General features: G+C 36.9%; 1 protein-coding gene across 3 annotated transcripts in view; it reads right to left on the bottom strand.

Moving 5' to 3' along the window:
- alpha-Catr (alpha-catenin related) overlaps positions 1–21292 on the bottom strand; it is a 791894-nt gene that overhangs the window by 270712 nt on the left and 499890 nt on the right. For all 3 annotated transcript variants that reach the window (XM_081755693.1, XM_081755675.1, XM_081755683.1), the window contains one exon: positions 14362–14551. In XM_081755693.1, coding sequence (XP_081611819.1) covers positions 14362–14395 — 34 coding nt within the window. In that variant the 5' untranslated portion in view covers positions 14396–14551. The remainder of the gene's footprint in view (positions 1–14361; positions 14552–21292) is intronic.

Here is a 21292-nt window from a genome sequence, read left to right as displayed (position 1 = left end):
TGATGTATATATATTTATTAATGTATATATTGGGAGATTTTTACTGATACAGCCGGCGAATTGTGCATAGTAATAATAATATAATGAAATAAAATAATTGAATATGAATATTAGTAAAAAAAATGATGATGATGATATGTGATGAATATGAGGTAATTACGATATGTAATTTGAAATAAAAGGCTGATAAGAAATGTAGAATAATTCTTAAGTAAATCGTTATTCGAAGAACTGCATCATCTAGTTGGCCATTTACAGTTGATTATTGTTAGATGAACTACGTATTCGTACATCTGGTAAAACGCCAAGTTATTGTTTTACTGTAGAAGTTTCTTTTGTCAGTACCCGAACCTCAAAACAATCAATGTGAAACATCCTCTTACTACAATTAGAATGGAAGGTGAGAGTAGTGCGTTTCAGGTTGACCACTGATCGCTTAGCCTATATCTGCTCCTGAAGTCGGCCTGGACGAAAGAATATTACCTTGACTAAATCCCTGGAGGCTGCCATCAGCTAAGGGGATTACTAACTACAACCTGCACGTTTGGACGCTGCCATGAGCTAGCTGGATTTCTAACTACAACCTGAACCTCTGGACGTTACCATGAGCTAAGGAAGTTATCGAAGTACCGTATCCTAAAGTCACTACAAGACGCCGTGGAGGCTGCTGTAAGCTAAAGGGTTTCTGTATAGAGCATTTCTTTCCTTCACCTCACCTGTTATAAGGAAGATTTTGATGCATTCTCTTTGTAGACACAAAGACTATTTCGTAGTATTTTTTTTTATATAAAATAGGTGAACGGCTTAAATCCCGAACCGTTACTGTATCTACCTAACGGACATTACAATATTGAAATCGGAATAACATATGCCACTTCCTGATCTCTCCCCACTCCAAATGAAAACTACAATTCCTGGTTAATCAAAGTAGCCTCCGGGCTGCACGTGCAACTATAAACTTCTATCGATTAGCCAATGACTGGATTCCGTTGGGATAGAAATCTTCAACCGCACTTTGCACCGCCAGTTGGCGTGCTATTTCAAAAGTTTTTTTTTAAACACACCTCTTACATCAGAGTTATGCATGAATACACTCACAACGCATCAATAAATAAATAGGTTGCATTGAAAACCTCCTCCTTCTTCTTCTCTTTTTTAAGCCGGTTAAAAATATACATACCATGACTGCCATTGTATGCAGAGAACAGGAAAAAAACACATAACAATGAATTACAATGTACAATTTCGTTACACTTCAACGAAAGAGATTTCACCCGCAAAATCCTAGAATAGAAATTGGAAAAGAATTGAGGTGAGGATCTTCCACGGAAAAGGAAAAAGTAAAAAAAAGTCAAATAACGAGAAAGTAAGAATGGAAATAAAAGAGGAACAGAAGAAGAAGAAGATTCGATCATGTTCATTAAGAATTCGATCCGTTGGACCAAAGACAAACCATTGTGTTATCACCCGTGTGAAGAGACGCAGAAAGAAGAACCGACTCTTTGTTAAAAAAAAAAAAATCATTATTTTTTCTTTTCGTTTTCTTTTGCCCACATTTTATAAAGAAACTTTTCAAAGGAAAGAAATAAGAAAAGAAAAAAAAAAGACTTTTCTTGCCAGGGTGCTTAATACTGCCAATTCACGCAGAATAATTCCTCAGAAGAACATGGGAACGAGATTAAGAATAAACGCATTTGAATAGGAAAGATATATCCTTCAAAGATATCGTTAAAGTAAGGAGACAAGAGTTCGCCCCTTCTTACGATAAGTGGTCTTAAATTTAATGTAGGAAAGTAATTAATGTGTTTGAGAGTGAAAGAATGAGCTATAAAGAACATAGGTCTATTATAGGTGTACATTACATATATATAGATACTCTGACAATTTTAAGACACACGAAAACTTTAAATGAATGAATATGTTTGTTTAATGTCAGTGGCGTAGAGTGTTTATTTACAAGAAGCAGTTATTTTTAATGCATTACTCTGAATACTTAATACATTGTTTAATATTAGGATCACGCTAATGGATCTTATATGACTATTTAGTACGCCCGTCCGTTACTCCATACAATAACTCTTGAAAGAAAGCAATTTTTAATTCTGTTTTTTTTCTTTTTTTCTTTTGTTTTCTTTTTATTTATTTATTTATTTATTTTTTTTTGTAAATAATAGCTAGAACGACTATCTCGGTCGAGTTCATTAATGGAACCAATCAGCTTACGTGTAACGATGACTTTAACAGTGGCTGTTCATAAATAATTTATTAGTAAATGTAAATTTTGCGTAACGCTAATATGCAACCCCCAATACACCTGAGAGTTACCGGCTGCATAAACGTAAAGGCGAAAATAGTTATATATTCTTAATCCTCATTATAAACGCAAGCCCATTCACTCATACAGTTAAGAAGACCTCTTGTGAACCTGGCCAGCAGACAGCTTTTCCTTCCTACTCGGTTGCAAGTAGTGTTGCCAGTTCATACGTTGAAAAATGAAACTGTAGCTGAGTGATAGGCCTACTACAATATGTAAATTTATTGCCACAATTTAGCAGGAAATTAAAAGAATCCTTATTATAAACGCAAGCCCATTTACTTCTATAGTTCAGATCTATTGTGAATCTCTTTAAAACCTGACAGAGTATACTTAAACTTGAGAGAGTATGTAATACTAACCACTTCAACTACCAGAATAGATTCATTCACAACTGTGGGTTTTGCGAGATTTTTTTTTTTTTTTTTTTTGTCTTTATCTGAATTTATTAAATCGCTATTTCATTATGGTACAAGGAATGACCCAAAAGAAACCGGACTTTCGTTCTAAAAAAATAATTTATTACATTTTTTTTACAAAATTCTTTCAGTCTCCTTCAAAGTACTCTCCATTAAATGCAATTCATTTCTCTCATCTTCTTTCCCACTGTTCAAAGCACCTCTGGAACGCTAGAACCTTTATATCGTCCAATGCGCTCTGCGAAGTGCTTTTTACAGCCTCTACACCATCAAACCATTTTTCTTTTAGATTTTGTTTAATTCTCGGAAAATGTCATCATGTTGGTCAAAAAGTTTGGATCACTTTCAATCTGATTTTTCAAGTCCTGGCTCAAATTCAGACGAATGGTTTGATCCTGTGTGAGCAGGCGAGAAACAAACTTAGCGGCAACATGTCTAATTTGCAAAACCTCACGCTGGCACGAGCTCCAACTCACTCCTGCCTGTTTTGAAATATCATCGATTATAAAACGACGATCCTGGCTGATTTTGGGGCAGATTTATTCGATGTTTTCGTCGTTTCGAAATGATGAAGAGCACCCAGAACGAGCATGATCTTCAAAGCTCATCTCACCACACTTAAAGCGCCCAAACCACTCAAAAAATTTTGTGCTGTTCATAGTATCCTTCTTGAAAGCCTGTTGAAGCATTTGGTAAGTTTTCGTTTCCGATTTTCCAAGTAGAAAGCAAACACACTCCTTGTTCCTTTGAATCTGCCATAACGATTTCGCACGCGGCAAACGAGAACAATCGAGAAAAACAATAATACGATCAAACGTTAACCTCTTACGCAGACGCCACTTGGCCAACTGATCTGGGAAGGTCTCTACTAGACCCACCTAGTAGAACTCTCTACTACGCCTAGGAACGGCAGCGCTCTTTCAATCCGTTTTTTTTGGGGGGGTTCCCCTGGTATTTATTTTAATGGATTATCCTCCTTACTCAGGAGAAAATCCCTTGGTTGATTGGCTGGGTTGGAGTTCAGCTCCTACTCAGCACCGAGGTCATAATGAGACATAGATCTTACAATTTAAGGTGGAATCCGAACAAGCGTAGTACCTTCAAATTTCAAGACTTTTCTACCAGGAATCGAACCCAGGACTCTGTGCAAAAAGGTCACGCGCAAGCCAATATCCTAGCGGGGAGGCCAGGGGAAAACGGCACCAGGGAGCCCCGCAGTTGATTTAGATTCAACGGTCTATATTATTTACGAACACGAGTAGCCAATTATTACTACTACTCTGCTGGGGTTTCCTCCTGTTTAATTTATTGAGGAAGCTAGGTTTAATAAAAAAAAAATTAATAGTAAATCTATGAGTTATTTCTCAATACCTTCGGTAGTATAAATGGTATAGTGGTAATATCCTTACTTATTACCGGCACAACCGGCACAAGCGTTGGACGTAAAACTCAAAGATTTAATTTCATTTTATATTAATTAAGTGAACTTAAAGGTCTGCATTATTGAAATCCACATAACAAGAAACTGAATGGAATAATTGCTAAATAAACTTGCTTTAAGAGCATATATCTATGATAGGAGACCACCGAGAAGAAATTATTTCTCCTGACACTTGATTCAAAAGAAGAAGTTAAATTACATTCCCAAATTCGGAGATCTCTCTCTCTGATCTCGACGTAGAATATTTCAGAGCGGTTCATCCTTCCAATCACGATGATGAATGAAACATACACGTTCTAATTTTTTCAAATTTATATATTAGTCTGATAGACCACAATCATAGTCATACGTCTTGCAAATAAAATCAGTAAAATAAACACACGCTGAACAAGACTGCACTTATTTAATATAAAAACACATTTTTTTATGTTTATTTTATGTTTAATATAAAAAGTGTTTTTATATTAAATAAGTGCAGTCTTGTTCAGCGTGTGTTTATTTTACTGAGAGACCACTTTCACTCTTCAGAAAACTAAAAACAACCAGTACGTAATAAGTCCTTGTAGCTTATTTTCGTAGTAGGCTTTTCTTAAATGTTACTTGTTTTATGACCTCTCTGGTATTTTTCTTGGTACTTCATAGATAAAATGTATTTGATAGGGGCCGCGGTGGCTCAGTGGTACAGCGTTCACCTCTGGTGCTTGGGGTCCCGGGTTCGATCCCAGCCCCCGGTAAGTGAACTTTGTGGTGGACAAACACCGTGTGCGTGGGTTTTCTCGGGGTTCTCCCGTTTCCTTCAACTTTCTTCATTCCACCATTTCATTCATTACTCATCATCATCGTCTCCTTTAGCCTAACCAGCATAACCGTGGGACGTAAAACTCAAAGATTTGTATTTGATAGTTCACTCAAGTGCAAAGTTTTGTTTCTAATATTTCAAATAGTTCAAATGTTTTAATAACCATGACACTACAGTCGATTAATCGTCCCAAGGATACATTTCATTACCACCCTTAACTCATCACTAAGACCAGAAGTGAGGTTTTAGTGTCACGTTTTATTCATAAGAAGAAATCTGTTTATCAGTTTCAAACCTCCGCCCTTTTATCATTGAATGCAATAAAGAAAAATGTAAGATCACGAAAGCGAACCAGCTATCATATTTCATTATTGGTTCACTTTCCGATTCAAAAATAAATCGCGTTGGCTACAAAATAATATCTTTAAAGTATGCCATTTCGATTAAAGTTAAATACATTTGTCTTCAGAAAAAAAAAAAAAAGATCCAATATAATCCTGGAACTTATAACCTTTAAAGTCAATTTCTTCTAAAACTAACTTCTGAAGAATATAGTTTATAATTTTGTAATTTTATTTGCTACTAGCTGAACCTGCGCCTTGTACACAGCGCATCATTCACATATGAGCATGAACCTCTTTGTTACTCCTCACATCTGTACATGTCCCTGTACAGACACAACTAAAAGACGTCTTGATAAAAATCGGGAAGCGGTACCATAAAGGGCAGATTTTTCGATTATTTTTTCAATATCTCGCACCGTTTGCAAGACTTATGGTTGGAGGTTCTAATTCATGTATGTCACCGTTTTTTCTTGCATGCAGTCTGTAATAAGCATATACAGTACACACGCAGTCAGTCAGTATCACATTAATTATGTTAGTGATACATGATATTCATTGAGCAAAACACTCCAAACAATAAAGATACATCTTACTAGTTAGACTGGAGAAATGGGTATCCTTCGTTTCTCATTATCATTTTCCAATGACAAACGCCTTAGAGAGATACAACCCCTGTATACAATTAAGTAGTGTCGGAATGTATAACACATAGGATATGATTTTTTTTAATTCAACACTTCTAGTGTACCCCTAAAAATGTAATAAAAATATTTTTAAAAAATTATAACTGGACAATTTACAGAAAATTTGGAATCGACTAGTCACAACGGGACGTTTCTAGCAGTTGTCGTTTTTGAAATCTCATTGTCGAAAGGATTGGAAACAAACATATAAACTAGCATTTTAATATATTTTGCTGTGCTATTGTTCCATATGTATACACCATTAAATTAGAATTGATCCATGATAATGCTTTCGAAATGTTTATTTCTCTACTAAAGACGTTATGTTCTTGTAATGAAATTTAATTTTAAATTTTCTCTAGTTAAGTTCAAAAGATGAATTTATGACAAAACAATTCGGAATGAGAGTAAGTGACAGGACTTAGAGAAGACTCACAGACATGATTTTCCTTTTTTAAAGCCAGATGATCAGGGATCGAACCAGGAGCCCTTCCCAGTAGAAATTAGCGCTCTATAATTAATTTCTACATGTCCTACGTGTTCTAACTAACACGTCCTTATTTAACTTTTGTGTGAATTTAAAACAACTCATTTTCATTTGAAGTTTTATGTGCTCTAATGGGAAACAGTGTAATGTCAATATGGCCGATGAAGGGACGGGGGCTGCTCTCGAAGAAAGGAGGGGGAAAATGACAAGGTTCGATTTCATTAAGAGCGATTATGTCCTTCCGAGTGTTCAGTGGAAACCTCTCAACGTTGGGGAAGAGGGAAATGAGGCTGCTATCACTCTCGTTACAGGCCTCCAAGCCATTGGAAACGGTCGTTGTGGAAAGAAACAGATAAGTTCCTAAATGATAGTCTTAAAATGCTGTTTCCGAGAAAAAAGTTATTTTCTTTTAAAAAAAAATCCAGTCCTTAGAAACAGCTCCTCAATACATGTTTAATGTATTAAATTCCATCTACAACCCTTCTTTACCCTCGGGTGGCTCAATGGCTTACCCATACAAATTCAGTTTTCCAATAATATACTTTAAGTGACTAACATACAAAGGCGAAGGGGTGTTTTCATAGACCTATAAACAACACAAATTTCTAGGAGAACGAATCACACACACACACACACACACACAATGGAAAGTAGGCGGCAGTGTGACGTCTCCTGACATATAATTAGATTAAATGGGTCTTTCAAGAAGTCATATAAAAGGTCTTTTAAGAAAGACTGTATTCTTCAAAGTTTCTAATTCTTTATAATTGATGGGAGACAGAGGCGTCAGTAATGACTAAATTCCCTTTTTCTTCAACATCTTCAACTAGTCACAATTATGGAAGAGGGCATCCTAATATTGCTACATTACCGGTACCAAAAAATCTGATGGAAAAGCAGTGTCATTATTAGATATAGTTATACTGAAAGTAGATAACAATACAGACCTGGATGCCCAGACGAACAGACGAGGAGTGACCAGAAAGTAAATTTACAAAGCCTGCAGTGGAACGTGTATACATTATTTCATACAACTAATACAGCCAACAGCTAGTACATGTATTAGGTTATTTTCGACATCGTCTTCATAGAGGTTGAGGGACTTGTTGCATCGTGGGATGAGTTTGAAAATTTGTTCTTGGTAAAAATCCTGTCCTTGCATGTTTAACCACGTTGTCACGAAGTGTTTCGCCTACTCGTTTGAAGCGAAGCGACGGTCTCCTAGGTGCTCCTTCGAGTGGGCGAAACAGGTGTAAGTCGCTTGCAGCGAGGTCCGGGTTGTAGGGAGGATGGTCTATGATATCCCAGCGAAACAGTTTCAACAGCGCTTCTCGGCTGTGACGTTTTCTCTGCCAGCCGCAAACTTTCAATACCATTCTGTGACATGCTGACGAGACATTACAGTCTCTCCGAAAACCTCTACCAGCTGCCGGTGAGTCTCAGCCGCAGTTACATGTTTCATCCATAGAAATCAAATAACTGAGCGACAGTGTTCGCAAGACCAGTTTGTCAAACGAGATGCCATTTGTATTTGCCTGCAACGAGTAACGTGGGAAGCGGATGCCTGAAACTCTGCATAATTGCCAACTCCATGTATTAAAATTATCGCACACTTCTCGTTTCTCCAGAAAAGACGAAACTCTAAAAATACCGGCCTTGTAACCTTAGTTCTTGATTCTCCCTCGCAAATGTGTATATCTATAGATGAAGGTTGGTAATATTGTGATATAAGTAATTCATTGTTTACCTTGTTTGTCTGCCCGGGAGACAAGAAATTTGAAGAATCAACTTTGACCACGATGTAGAGGATCAAAAGATTACGAATCGAGTTCGTTGGTGAACAAGATCCATCCACCGGAAGTGGTAGAAATAAACCATTTCCGGTTTTAACGTTGACCACTATAGAACAAAAACGGTAATAGATAGCGAGAAGCAGTTTCCTGCAATCGATTGAGCTTTCCAAGCTCCATCTTCTCTATCCTTAAGAGGCCTCATCCCGACGAAATTAAAATACCACTAATTTTACAGTAATTATGTGATATCTTCAAATAGATAAAAATATAATCGAAATATGGAACAAGAGCGCCCTAGACAATATTATTTTACATGAGATACCGTTATCACGACTCGTTTATCTGCTTTCGATTTCGAGCCATTATGAAAATCGGCATTTATTTTCGCGTTTCTAAACGGCTGAAAACGGAAAGCCACTAGGTGACCTGTGATAAACGGTACCTCACGCAAAATAATATTGTCTAGGGCGCTCTTGTTCCACATTTGAATTATCTTTTATCTATTTGAAGATATCACATAATTACTGTAAAATTAGTGGTTTTTTAATTTCGTCGGGATGAAGACTCTTAACTCTTTACTAAAACGGGAAATGATAGAAATGCACTAGAATCCGTTTTAATATTGATCTACATACGTGTAGAGGAAAAACGATAAGAGACAGTGGAAAGCGAATTATGAAGTTGATTTAGCGTTCTAAGAATAGGGAGAAGAATCTTCTACCTTGATCCTCTCTTCAAATTGGAAGAGCCAGAAATTAACCACTTCCGGTTTTAACTTTGATCGCTACAGAGCAAAAACAATAATAGATAATCAGAAGCTTTTGTTTTGCAATCAATTGTAATTTTTGTAATCAAGATTATATTTTATCTCCATTTTACCCTCCCTACCCAAAAATCGAAAATACTACCACTTCCAGGTTCAATATTGAGAAAATATCAAGTCATAAAAACCAAACTCCTTCACACGCACATATGACATTACTACTTGTTTTCGAGTAGCATCTACCACGACATAACCTTGCGTGGAGTTAGAAGGTTTATACGTTGCAACGTTTACAGGTGCCTTCTTAGAAAACAGGAAACGTGTAAACCTTCCACGTCCACGCACAGTTATGTTGTAATAGATATCAACATATACTGTAATTACATGTATTATGATATTACCAACCTTTACCCTATATATTTAGGATGACAGAGAAAATTAAGGGTAGCTATTCATCTCAGTGACCCCGAAAACAATGGATTCAGCACTAATATTGTTTTTTAAATTATTTTTACATTTTACCCCTTCCCACCGCCAGGATATCTGTTTCCAGGTTTTAAGTCATATGTGTACTAAGTTTGAGAAATTGCTCCAGATGTTCCATAGTTATGCCGAAACATATACATCTCTCCACCTATTTATATATAGGGTGTATCAAAAGTCACTTGACATAGGGTAGGTAACTCTGTTGTTATCAGAGTTACAACAAAATGTAAGAGGGGAAACCGTATCCAATTACGATGTTTTCAATCTAAAGTGAAGGATTTTTTTTAAAAAAATCGGACAAGCCGTTTCGGCTATACACTCTTTATGCATCCAGTGTTAAATGAAACTGAAACGTTGCAATTTACCTGGACCCAAAACATTAGTGAATGAATTTGCTGTTTCAAATGGGGGATCGCCATCTATTCGGTAGCGTAAAAGACAGTCACTTCATTCATTTATATTGTGGGTCCAGGTACATGGCAACGTTGCATTTTCATTTAACATTGGGAGCATAAAGAGTGTACAGCCCAAACGGCTCATCCGATTTAAAACCCCATGTCAGGGAATTTTTGAGACACGAGATACAAGCTAAGTAAATGATTTCTATTGTGGAATGTGCGCTAGTAGCTATATTTCTTGGGCTAGTAAAATTTTGTTGCTTATTTGCATCCCTGATATATGCGATTTATTAGCCACCCTCTGATATTCAGTAGCGTGCTTTCAGACCTGGCACTAAATTCCAGCTCGATCGGCGGAGTATTTTTTGCTCTAGCGCAGTGTTGCCAACCATACGATAATTTAAGTCTTAATTCTATATACGATAATATCCTTGTGATAGTAGATCAAAATACGATAATTATAGAACGCAAACTTTTCCCCTATTTTTGTATACAGATGTGTATAAGTAATTATAGAACACACACACTGAAGTTTTTAACAGTAATTCCTCCTAAAATAAATGAATAATGATAAGAGAATTAATATAGGACAATGATGTATCCATTCTCTAAATTCAATTACGTTTACGAGAGTGTGGAAGTGTTAGGCCTATTATTCAGAGTAGTGTTAATAACGATTTTTTTTTTAATTGTGAGGACAATAAGGCCGATTTGGAGTTCGAAACTAAAGACTACTAGACAAGTTTATTCTGTATTTTTACTATTATTAGTATTATGCTTGTTTCACAATTATCATGTATAATAAATACGGTATACAACATTTCTTTGTAAAATACGATAATTTTAAAAGATGAAAATCGATAATTTTGTTCTCTGAGGTTGGCAACTCTGCTGTAGCGAAGTGTAATTGTTTCATGCGTCATTTCCTGGGAAGATCCTTCGTGCACTCGAATCAATTACCCCCTTCCTCCCCAATATATTCACTGACTAGCTGAAATCCTCGTTTCCCCCCCCCCCCCCACCAGAATAGGTTTATGGAAAATATGATTCAGAAAAAATATTACAGAAACTGCCCTCCCTACCTTAGAAGAGCAATATTTTAAAATGCTGAGGCACATGCCTGCCTACTCACTTTTTCTTAATAAGGAGTTCACTGTATATACCAAGTTTCATCAGCCTAACATAAAAGGCTCGAGACATAGGGAAGGCCGGGGCACATTTGCCAATTTTTTAAAATTGCATGTGTGGTATTTTATCTGAAAACTACTGTATTTAGAGGTAAACAAGATATCATAATATTCCTTATACCATTCTGAACGAAGTGGAACAGGTATTTTTTCACAAAATCAATATTGATTTTCACTACCAATGGTAAAATTTGATCATGTAACGTTAGAAAATGTGCACCGCATGCGGGGCAAGTTGGCCAACCTACTGAAACTATACAGAGCCAAGTGTTCCAACTACTTCACTGCTAAAACATAGGTAATAAATCGTTACTTTTACTGAAAATGTACCTTTTGTTTATTGCTTGGACAGTATCAACAAGTTAACAAAAGTCATCATTGTCTGAATCTCAATGGACGCAAACAAAAAATACATCATCTCCCTTTGTACAGTTTTCGTGTGACCAGTTGTTGCATTTTGTGCACCTCACCCACTTTTCCTTTGCCTGAGAGTTAGAGAAAGGTTCTAAGCAAGAAATGCATAAACAAGCTTCATCATCATCGTCATCACTCGAATTAAAGTTTCTTTTAGGTTTAGATGTTTTACACCCCCAGGCTGCGTGCCTGATCAAGGGCTACGTATTTAGTACCATACATTGTTATTTCGGAGATTTGTTTACACAATAGGCCCTACATGTATTTGTTATAGTCCTACTACAATTAGAGAAACTGACTGAGACCGGAAAAAAAATTGGAATACGTGTCAAATATGTTGAGTAATGGTGTATATTATTTGCAAAACAAACACATGATTACGTAAGGAAGAACACCATCTTTAGTACATGCAATGCCAAAGCAGTATGTTCAATGCTAGTACATTTATTTTAAATTTTAATGCAGACCTGATACTTTATTCACCTTCGAAAAAATGATTTCACAAGATGTCTTGCCTACGTCAACACAGCTACTCAACTGAAACTTGCGAAGGTGGCGTGCCAAGCATTGCTGCTTCAGTCAGTCCACCCACAGGAGCGATCTACCGGATCCTTTCAGAACTAAAGCCAGTTCGAAAATGTCCCCTATAGTAAACGTGCCCCGGTCTCCCCAACTATAATTTTGGAATTAATTTTAAATTGACCTCTTTTGATTACAATACACATTTTAATTCAAGTAACATGACAAAAATAAAAACCTGCATACAAGTGCTAACTATGTTCAATTTGAAACATACAGCTGCTTTCCCGTGATGATAAGACAGACAACGTGATTTCAATTAGAAAAAAATAACGCCCTCTGCTTAGAAGTAGAACGCTAGGAGAGGGGTCCAGTTGCTACTAATAGGGAGTTTATATACCAAGTTGTACGAGGGGTGTATGATACTATTTTTTTTATATATATAAATTTTGAACTCATTTCCCTGCACTTAGTGCATGCATTATAATTACAGTGAGATGATAAAACGTCTAATCTGAGGTAGATATGTTCAAAAATTCATCTCAAACACTTCACCAAGTTTCTAGTGTTTCGATCACAAACAAAATCATTTTCACTTCTATTCATAAATATTTGAACATATTAAAAAGAACACCACATTGTATAAACTCAATTCATTTGTTTAGCTGGGACCGCGGTAGTTCAGTGATACAACGTTCACCTCTCGTGCATGAGCTCCTTGGTTCGATCCCAGGCCGTGCCAAGTGAACTTTGTGGTGAACAAACCAGGGTTGGCTGGTTTAAACCAGCTGGTTTTTTCAAAAAAAACAACTGGTTTAAACCAAAAAAAAAAAAAAAACGAAAAATGCTTTAAATCGTGTGAACTTCAGGGTGACGTTTCCACATATCAAACCATCCGCATTACGTTTATCTACTTTATTTACCTTTGAATCAAGGGGTCCCGTGTTCAATTCTCGATCGAACCACAACCCATGTTTCAAGTGTAAACCAAGTAGCGATTCGAGGTGTCCCTTTAAGCGAAAGTCTTCTCCGTGATAACCTTGGTATTTCATAAGGATGTTAAGCCTAAACATACGAAATGAAACCAAATTATATATTTCTTTTGAATCAATGCCTGTTGTTTTATAAAGAAGCAAGGTTGTTTAAATATAGTGATAGAAATTGGCAAAATTTATGAATTGCCTGCGTAGCTTCCAACATCAACTTGGATTTGACTTTAATTTTATTGAATGATATCTACATGCCAAATTTGTAATTTAATACCTCAGTTTTAGCATAGTGATTATGATACGTTGACCTTAAAATTTTACATACAAATACATTTAAAGTAATAACAGGATTTTCCCAATGTCTAAGGCGGGAGTTTCCCGATTTATATATAATTCTGGTATAATGTTTTTACTTGTGTAACTGTTTATCTTTTTGTTCTTCTGAAATGATTCTTGACAATTACATTAACAAGTAGGCCTATGTAAAGATCAGTACATCGTATTTTTATCAGGAGTCCTTCGTGAGTGAGTCGGCAATCGCATTTGTGACCAATTAGTCTCGGTTACGTGTCCAAATGGACAATTTCTCTTGGATGTATGTCGATAAGCGGTCTGGATTCCACTTTAAGCTTATGTGACACCTTCCAGCATAACTTTGTTGTTGCATAATAACACCAAGGCGAAACAAACTCACTTCTGTTCATATGTAATATAAATACATAGATTAAATTATTTAAACCAAAAAAACCTGGTTTAAACCAAAAAAACTGGGTTTAAACCAAAATAACCTGGTTTTTTGGTTTTTTTAAATAAAAACCATGGTTTTTGCCAACCCTGGAACAAACATCGTGTGCGTGGGTTTTCTCGGGGTTCTCCCGTTTCCTCCCATTTTGTTCATTCCACCGTGTCATTCATTTCTAATCCTCACCGTCTTCTTTAGCCTAACAGGCACAACCATAGGACGTAGAACTTAAAGCTTTCGTTTCATTTGTTGATCTGTGTAATTTTCCCTTTAAGACTTTATTGTCGAAAATCCGATGTTCGTTTGTGCAAATTAGAGCCAACAATACAAGAAGGAGCATTATAATTTCACGTAGTTTCAGTTGCAAATTTTTCAATAGGAGTAACAACGGTAAAATATTCTGAACATTGCACTACTATACTGAAGCTTTATAGGTCTACAATATGAACGCTTCTTTCCTATACAAATCACTTGCATTTAGATATGAATAAAAGCTTCTAAAGAACTGGAATAGTATTTTTTTTTTTTTTTTTTTTTTCAAAAAGGAAAACTTGAGAGTAAGGATTTGTTCGTTGTAACTTACCAGCTGCCCTGGCCTCTTTGCAGGCCTCGTACATGTCCACTTTAATCTCCGGGTTGTCATCTGCAATGGTTTCCCCAACTGTCACAAATCTTTCGACTGCGAGATTCACTGCTTGACCCACTCTCGCCACCGCTCGAAGACTTCTCTCCGACGAAAGCGGACGCTCTTTGTGGGTCACCAGCGTTGAGATCTGAAATCATAAAAATAAAGGCTGACGTTAATGATCTTCATACGGACAGCACAGTAAGATATACTATGAACATAAAAAATGACTTAAAGCTACTGCAGTTGTCCACAGGGTGTCTCATCCGATACTTCTTCACCTATTTTGTTAATAACGTCAATACTAATTAACATATCTTAACTAAGTTAGAACTGTACTCCTCTTAGTGTGTGAGAAGAGACACGAAAGTGGTGTTTCGGTATACCAGCAGCATAGGTTAGTGTTAGTGTTAGTGTTAGATTAGTTCAGCGAATTTGGAATACCGAGAAAGCTAATTAGATTAATTAAGATATGTTTAAATGAATCCCAAAGTAAAGTCCGGGTAGGAAAATTCTTGTTCACACACAAGCTTTCATGTCGAGAATGTCCTGAAATAAGGAGATGCGTTGCCGCCGTTATTAACCAGCCTTGTCCTGGAATATGCTATCAAAGATAGCAACCAGGGCCTAGAGTTGAATGATATTCATCAGGTTATGGCGTATGATGGTGATGTAAATTTAATAGGGAATTATTGGAGAACAATAAAAAGAAAATGCAGAGGTCTTATTAAACGCTTGCAGGAACATGGGTTTATAAGTAAATGCAAAAATAAATAAATAAATAAATGATAAATACATGAAAGCTCGTCGGGATCGTAATACGGCATATTATGGATGCGTTAAAATATCAAATAATACTTTTGATAAAGTAGATACTTTCAAATATCTAGGATTAATATTAACAGATGAAAACCATACCCACAAAGAAATTAAATATCGACTTAAAGCAGGGAATTTGTGTTATTATTCAGTTCAAAATCATTTGTCGTCGCGAATTATGTCAAGGAGTTTGAAGCTTAAAATACATAAAACGATAATCATGCCTATTGTGCATGATTATGTATGATTGTGAAACATGGTCACTTACTCTGAGGGAATACTGAAAGTATTTGAGAACAAGATCCTGAGAGGAATATTCGGACCCAAGAGGAACGGGAATGGCGGAAACTTCATAACGAGGAACTACATAATTTATATACTTTACCAAACATTGTTACGGTCATCAAATCTAGGAGGCTCAGGTGGGCAGATGTAGCAGAATGGAAGAAAGTGCGAACGCTTTGAATGTTTTAACTGGGAGTCCAATCGGAAAACGACCATTAGGAAGACCTAAGCGCACATGAGAGGGAAATATTAAAATTGATCTCACACAAAATATGAATAGAAAGTAGAAGTCAATAGAGAGCCTTTATAAACGCGGCATTGAACCTTCCGGTTCCATACCTCATTAACTCAAATTACCACCTAAACTAGAATAATGATAAACCACGAACATTTAACTCAGTTTGTAAGACATTACTAACGAATATATACCGGTATCAAAAACTCGACTCTATTTCTTCTTCCTTAGAAAATGTTCTTGTTGGGAGGGGTCCAAAAATATTAAAGACGACGTCTATGTAGTATTGAATCGGTGTTGTTCTGCACCCGAAAAGATGATAAGGAATTGTTAAGTACTGTCTCCTATACTCTCAGAAAAAAAAGTAATAGAGCTAGATTGCTTTTATAATAATAATAAAAAAAGGTATAGATGAAGTGAAAGGTTAGGTCTTTAGGCTACATCAATCATTTGTCTACTAAACAAATACATTTTTTAAAAAAAATTAAGAAAGGATACAACTGTATAACTAATTACGAATTTTTTTTGGAGGGGAGGTCAGGACCCAGCGGATTCCCCATGTGGGTGCCCCCTTGATTGTCATTTGCCGGATCATCGCTGGCTACGATTTCTTAGCGCCTTAACCATTTCTATCTCGTAACATGGGATTAAGCATACAAGGAGTAGTTGACTTTTGTGCATTGTAGCGCTAGTGACTTGCTGTAAACAGAAGGATAAACTGACTATTGACACATAAGTCTGAATAAATTTTGACAAGTGCACTGTGGTCCTTTAAGTTAATTATTTGTAATTAAAAAATGAAGTAGTGAGGTGTGTGTGTGTAGACATTATTGTGTAATACTTGCAATATATTTATGTGAAGAAATAATACAAGACGCGTTCTTTTATTATTAACTGCACCATTTTGTATAAGTAAAGTGTGAAAATTTATGAAATACTAGTAGAATTATTCCAGTCTCGCTGAAGAACAAGCAGATGTTGATGTTGAAATGGAACATTTTAAGATGAGTGGCGAAATTTCTAAATGCCATAAGTCAGTGGTTCTCAAATTTGTTGTTACCCCAACCCACATTAATTATTAAAATGTACTTTGTGGCCCACCTACTTTTATTCAAGTACACATTGTCATTCTAGGAAATAGTGGTATTTCAAACTAATTAAATTTTGTAAATCATATTTCTAATTTTTCCATAGAAAGGTAACACAGAGCTAACACTATTCTCAATGCAATGCCCACCCCATGACAGATTTTGACTCACCCATTCTCTTTCCATCCTAACCCAGCATCTCTACTGATATTACTTTCTTTACAACATATGTTTCTGCATCAAAATACAATTTTCACAATTCAAAGGAAAAACTTCTCGCGATCCACCAAACAAACGGCCCACAACCCCCCAATGGGTCGCGACCCACACTTTGAGAAATAGTGTCTTAAGCCATTATTTCAGAAAGTACTGCGTTTGTAAAGGATTTCTTTCCAGTAATTGTGATTGTATTGTCTTTTATTCGTATACAGGTTTTGGAAGACGAGGTTTAGGCAAGGCGAGGTTTTGGCCCGGCGAGATTTTGGGTGGCAAGGTTTTGGCCAGGCGAAGTTTTGGCCCCGCGAGATTTTGGCCGGCGAGGTTTTGGCCAGGCGAGATTTTGTCCCGTGAGGTTTTAGGCAACGAGGTTTTGGGCCGCGAGGTCTTGGTCCGCGAGGTTTTGTACCCAAACCGGTGTGTTTACCTACATATCTACAGTATGTCTATCTATCTATATATCTACACTGGAACAATTTACCATCAATACCAATAACAGTAAGTGGAAAAGACATGGAAATCTGCCACAACCTACATTTCAAGGTACAAGTTCGTGGTTCCGTGTGGTGTAGTCGCTAACGTTCTCGCGTTTAGTGTGAACGGTCACAGGTTCGATTTCCAGTGGGGTTGAAAAGGTTTGAAAGCCTTCTGAGGCCCCCCACTTCCTTAGTGAGGTTTTCATAATTTACTCCACGCAAATGCCAGGTTGGTACCTAATATAAAAGATCGCTGCCTTCCTTTTCCACTTCCGCGGATAGTGTCCTTGCGGAGGGAAGTCATCCCCCATTGGACAGGCTTAAAAGGTCATATATGTCGAAGAACCAGAAATATAATTGCTAATTCTTGATTAACGGCATCATTTTACCGCTTCCCGCGTAGAACCGAAGAAAAACCTTGGGAAACCTCAGTCAAGATGGCGGGCCAATAGATTCAAACCTGGTGCCTCCCGTTTGCGAAGCAATAATAGTAGTCACTAGTCTTTATCTATCTCAATGTCAAAAATTTGTGGCTAATCAGCGTTTCCTGTTCCATATTTCCAAAATGTGTTACTTATCCTTTTCAAAAACTTAGTGATGCTAGATACGGACAGAATATTACGATATTTTCAATTTCTTATGTATTAAATCGCTGCAATATCGCTTGCTGTAGTCAAAATAAATAAATAAATAAATAAACAAAATAAAACAAATTTCTCCTTTTTTCATACCAAAGCGTATTAGAAATATGACAGAAATCAGAGGCTCAAATATCCGATTCGTGCTATCCGTACCAGAAATAAAACCCTGGACCCCAGACACAAAATGTCAGAATGCAAAGAATATTTTCTCATTCAGGCACCCAGACATGAAATGGTAGCTTCTTCACATCTACGGAAAGTATTATCAGTTGTGCCCAGCCACGCTTACTTGTAATCAAGAACCGAACCTACCTCAATCAGAGAGACTCCACCTTTGCGTTGCTGTTTCAAGATGATAGAATATTGATTTCTTTTGTATCATGAAATACATTCCCATCCCTCCGCTGACACAGATTGTCAATGGGAACAAGAGCCGGGAGGAAAGGGAGGCCATGACGTCATGAATTCCATTTCCGTCTGTCGATGTTTTTAATGTCATTGACGGCGGTCGCTTTGTTGAATGAGACGCAACACAAGAGAAAACTGTTCCAATTATTGTTGTTTCTTATTACTTGTGAGGTAAGGGAGTCCGTGTGTAGTTCAATAACATACGGAAGGGGGACGGAACAGTTCACACGAGAAATAAGACAGAAGGAAGAGTTGTCATTATCTTTGTTCACATCAACAAGAACAATGATAAAATGTAGGAAGTAAAACAAGTAGCGATGTCATGTGTACCCTACGTGAAGAAGTTTGGTTTCTATAGCGCGATATTGTCTTATTTAATATTGAAACCGAAAGTGATAGATTTCTATCCCTTCCAGCATTAATAGAGAGGGATTAGAGTGGAGATCAAATAAACTCTTTGAGACGCTTAATTGATTACTGAAAACTGCTTCTTGCTACATAATACCGTTTTTATTGGTCACAGTTAGAAACGGAAGTGGTTGATTTCTTCCACTTCTGGTTTTAATAGGGAGATTAGAATGGAGATGGAATATATACTTCGACACTTATTTGAGTGCAGAAAACAGTTTCTTGAAATCTAGTATCCTTTTTACTCTTTAAAGATCGTTAAAGCCGGAAGTGGTTAATTCCTGACACTTCAGGTTTTAATAGAAGGATTAGAGTGGAAATGTTATACAGTAAACCCTCGTTAACACGAATTCCAAGGGACTGAAAAATCAGGAGTTCGTGTTAAAAGAATTCGTGTTAACCGGGGACCCAAATTTTATTATTCGAATACATTTTCTCCATACATACGCACTACATTATACAAACCATACATACCACTACAGTATATTATGTATGTCATAAAAAACACTAGAGATGGTATCGAGACGAGACTGAGTAGTGTCGGTTCCAAATTCGAAACGAGATCAAGACTATTCTCTGTCTTGATACCATCCACAGAATTGTATCGAGACGAGACTGAGAGTTTCGGTCTCGTCTCGATTTCAAAAAGCACTCCTCGGTCTCAAATTCGAGTTAAGATCGAGATCGAGACTAGTTTCAGTCTCGGTACCATCCTCTGAAAAGTGAAAACACTACAGTAAGTTTATTATCCTATCTTCGAAGATTTAAAAAAAAAAAAAAGTTTCCACGCAGAAAATCCAAGTCAAGTTATAAAATTGATAACTCCGCTAGCAGGGTGAGTACCGCTAGTAACAGAAAGGTATTTATGATAGCTGTCACTAGATTGGAGTTACAGGGGAGAGAAGATGTTTTGTCTCGAGCTGTCGCCAGCTCGTCTGCCAAGCACCTGCATGTTTAGCGCTTGACGGAGGACAGAATCAACAACTCATAAAAGAGGAAAGATACCTGTTTCTGGTTTTTCTCTTATTTACAAGGCAATTTTCGTCTGTATAAATACTGTATGACAAAAACTGATCTGGAGTGTACTCTGAAATAAGAAAAATTATCTGAAAAAACAAACAAACAAAGGATTGGATTGAAAGTTCGTGTTAAATCAAAACCTTTACTGACTCAAGGGACTAAAAATTAGTTCGTAATTCGTGCTAACCGAAATTCGTGTTAACCGATAAAACTTCCTATAAGATAACGTACAGCGATGTCGGGACCGAAATTTTGTTCGTCCTAACCGAGTGTTCGGCTTAAGCGAGTTCGTGTTAACGAGGTTATACTGTATCCATATTTCTTGAAAACGCTTAATTTATTACAGAAACCACTTCTTGTTATATATTACTAACTCTATGGCCTCTATGGAACAGAAAGGTTTAATACAGTGTTTACAAAACCTCTCCATTAACTTCTATCCTTATCCAACTGATCCAGTTTCTATTTTGTACTCTTATTTCAACGGCATCCATCTTAATACTGTTCTCCCATCTACATCTAGATCCTTCTAATGGTCGTTTTCCGATACTTTCTTCCATCCTAGATACAAGACCTACCCACCTGAGTCTCCTAGATTTAATGACCCTAACACTATGTATTTGGTAAACCGTATAAATTATGTAGTTCCTCGTTATGAAGTTTCTGCCATTCCCCATTCCCGTTCCTCTTGGGTCCGAATATTCGTCTCAAGATCTTGTTCTCAAATACTTTCGGTCTACGTTCTTCCCTCAGAGTAAGCGACCATATTTCGCCACCATACAGAACAACAGGCATGATTATCGTTTTATATCTTTTAAGCTTTGAATTCCACGACAGAATTCGCGACGACAAGAGATTTTGAACTGAATATTAACACGCGGCGCGGTGGCTCAGTAGTACAGTGTTCACCTCCGGTGCTTGGGGTCCCTGGTTCGATCCCAGCTCGCGCCGTGTGGACTTTGTGGTGGACAAACACCATGCTCGTGGGTTTCTCGAGGTACTCCCGTTTCCTCTCACTTTATTCATTCCACCATTTTATTCATCTCTCATCATCACAGTCTCCTTTAGCCTAACCTCAATAACCGTGGGACGTAAGCTGTTAATACTAGATATTTGAAAGTATCCACTTTATCAAAAGTATTATTCGATATTTTAACGCATCCATAATGTACCGTATTACGATCCCGACGAACTTCCATGTATTTAGTTTTCTCTGCATTTACTTCTAAATCCATGTCCCTGCAAGCGTTTAATAAGACCTCTGCATTTTTTTTTCTATCGTTCTCCTAATAA

The sequence above is a fragment of the Thermobia domestica genome, chromosome 1 (assembly GCF_964235325.1).
Source record: "Thermobia domestica chromosome 1, izTheDome1.hap1.1, whole genome shotgun sequence".
NCBI lineage: Eukaryota > Metazoa > Arthropoda > Insecta > Zygentoma > Lepismatidae > Thermobia > Thermobia domestica.
The sequence above is the reverse complement of the archived record's forward strand: the minus strand, read 5'-3'. Positions and strand labels throughout refer to the sequence as shown.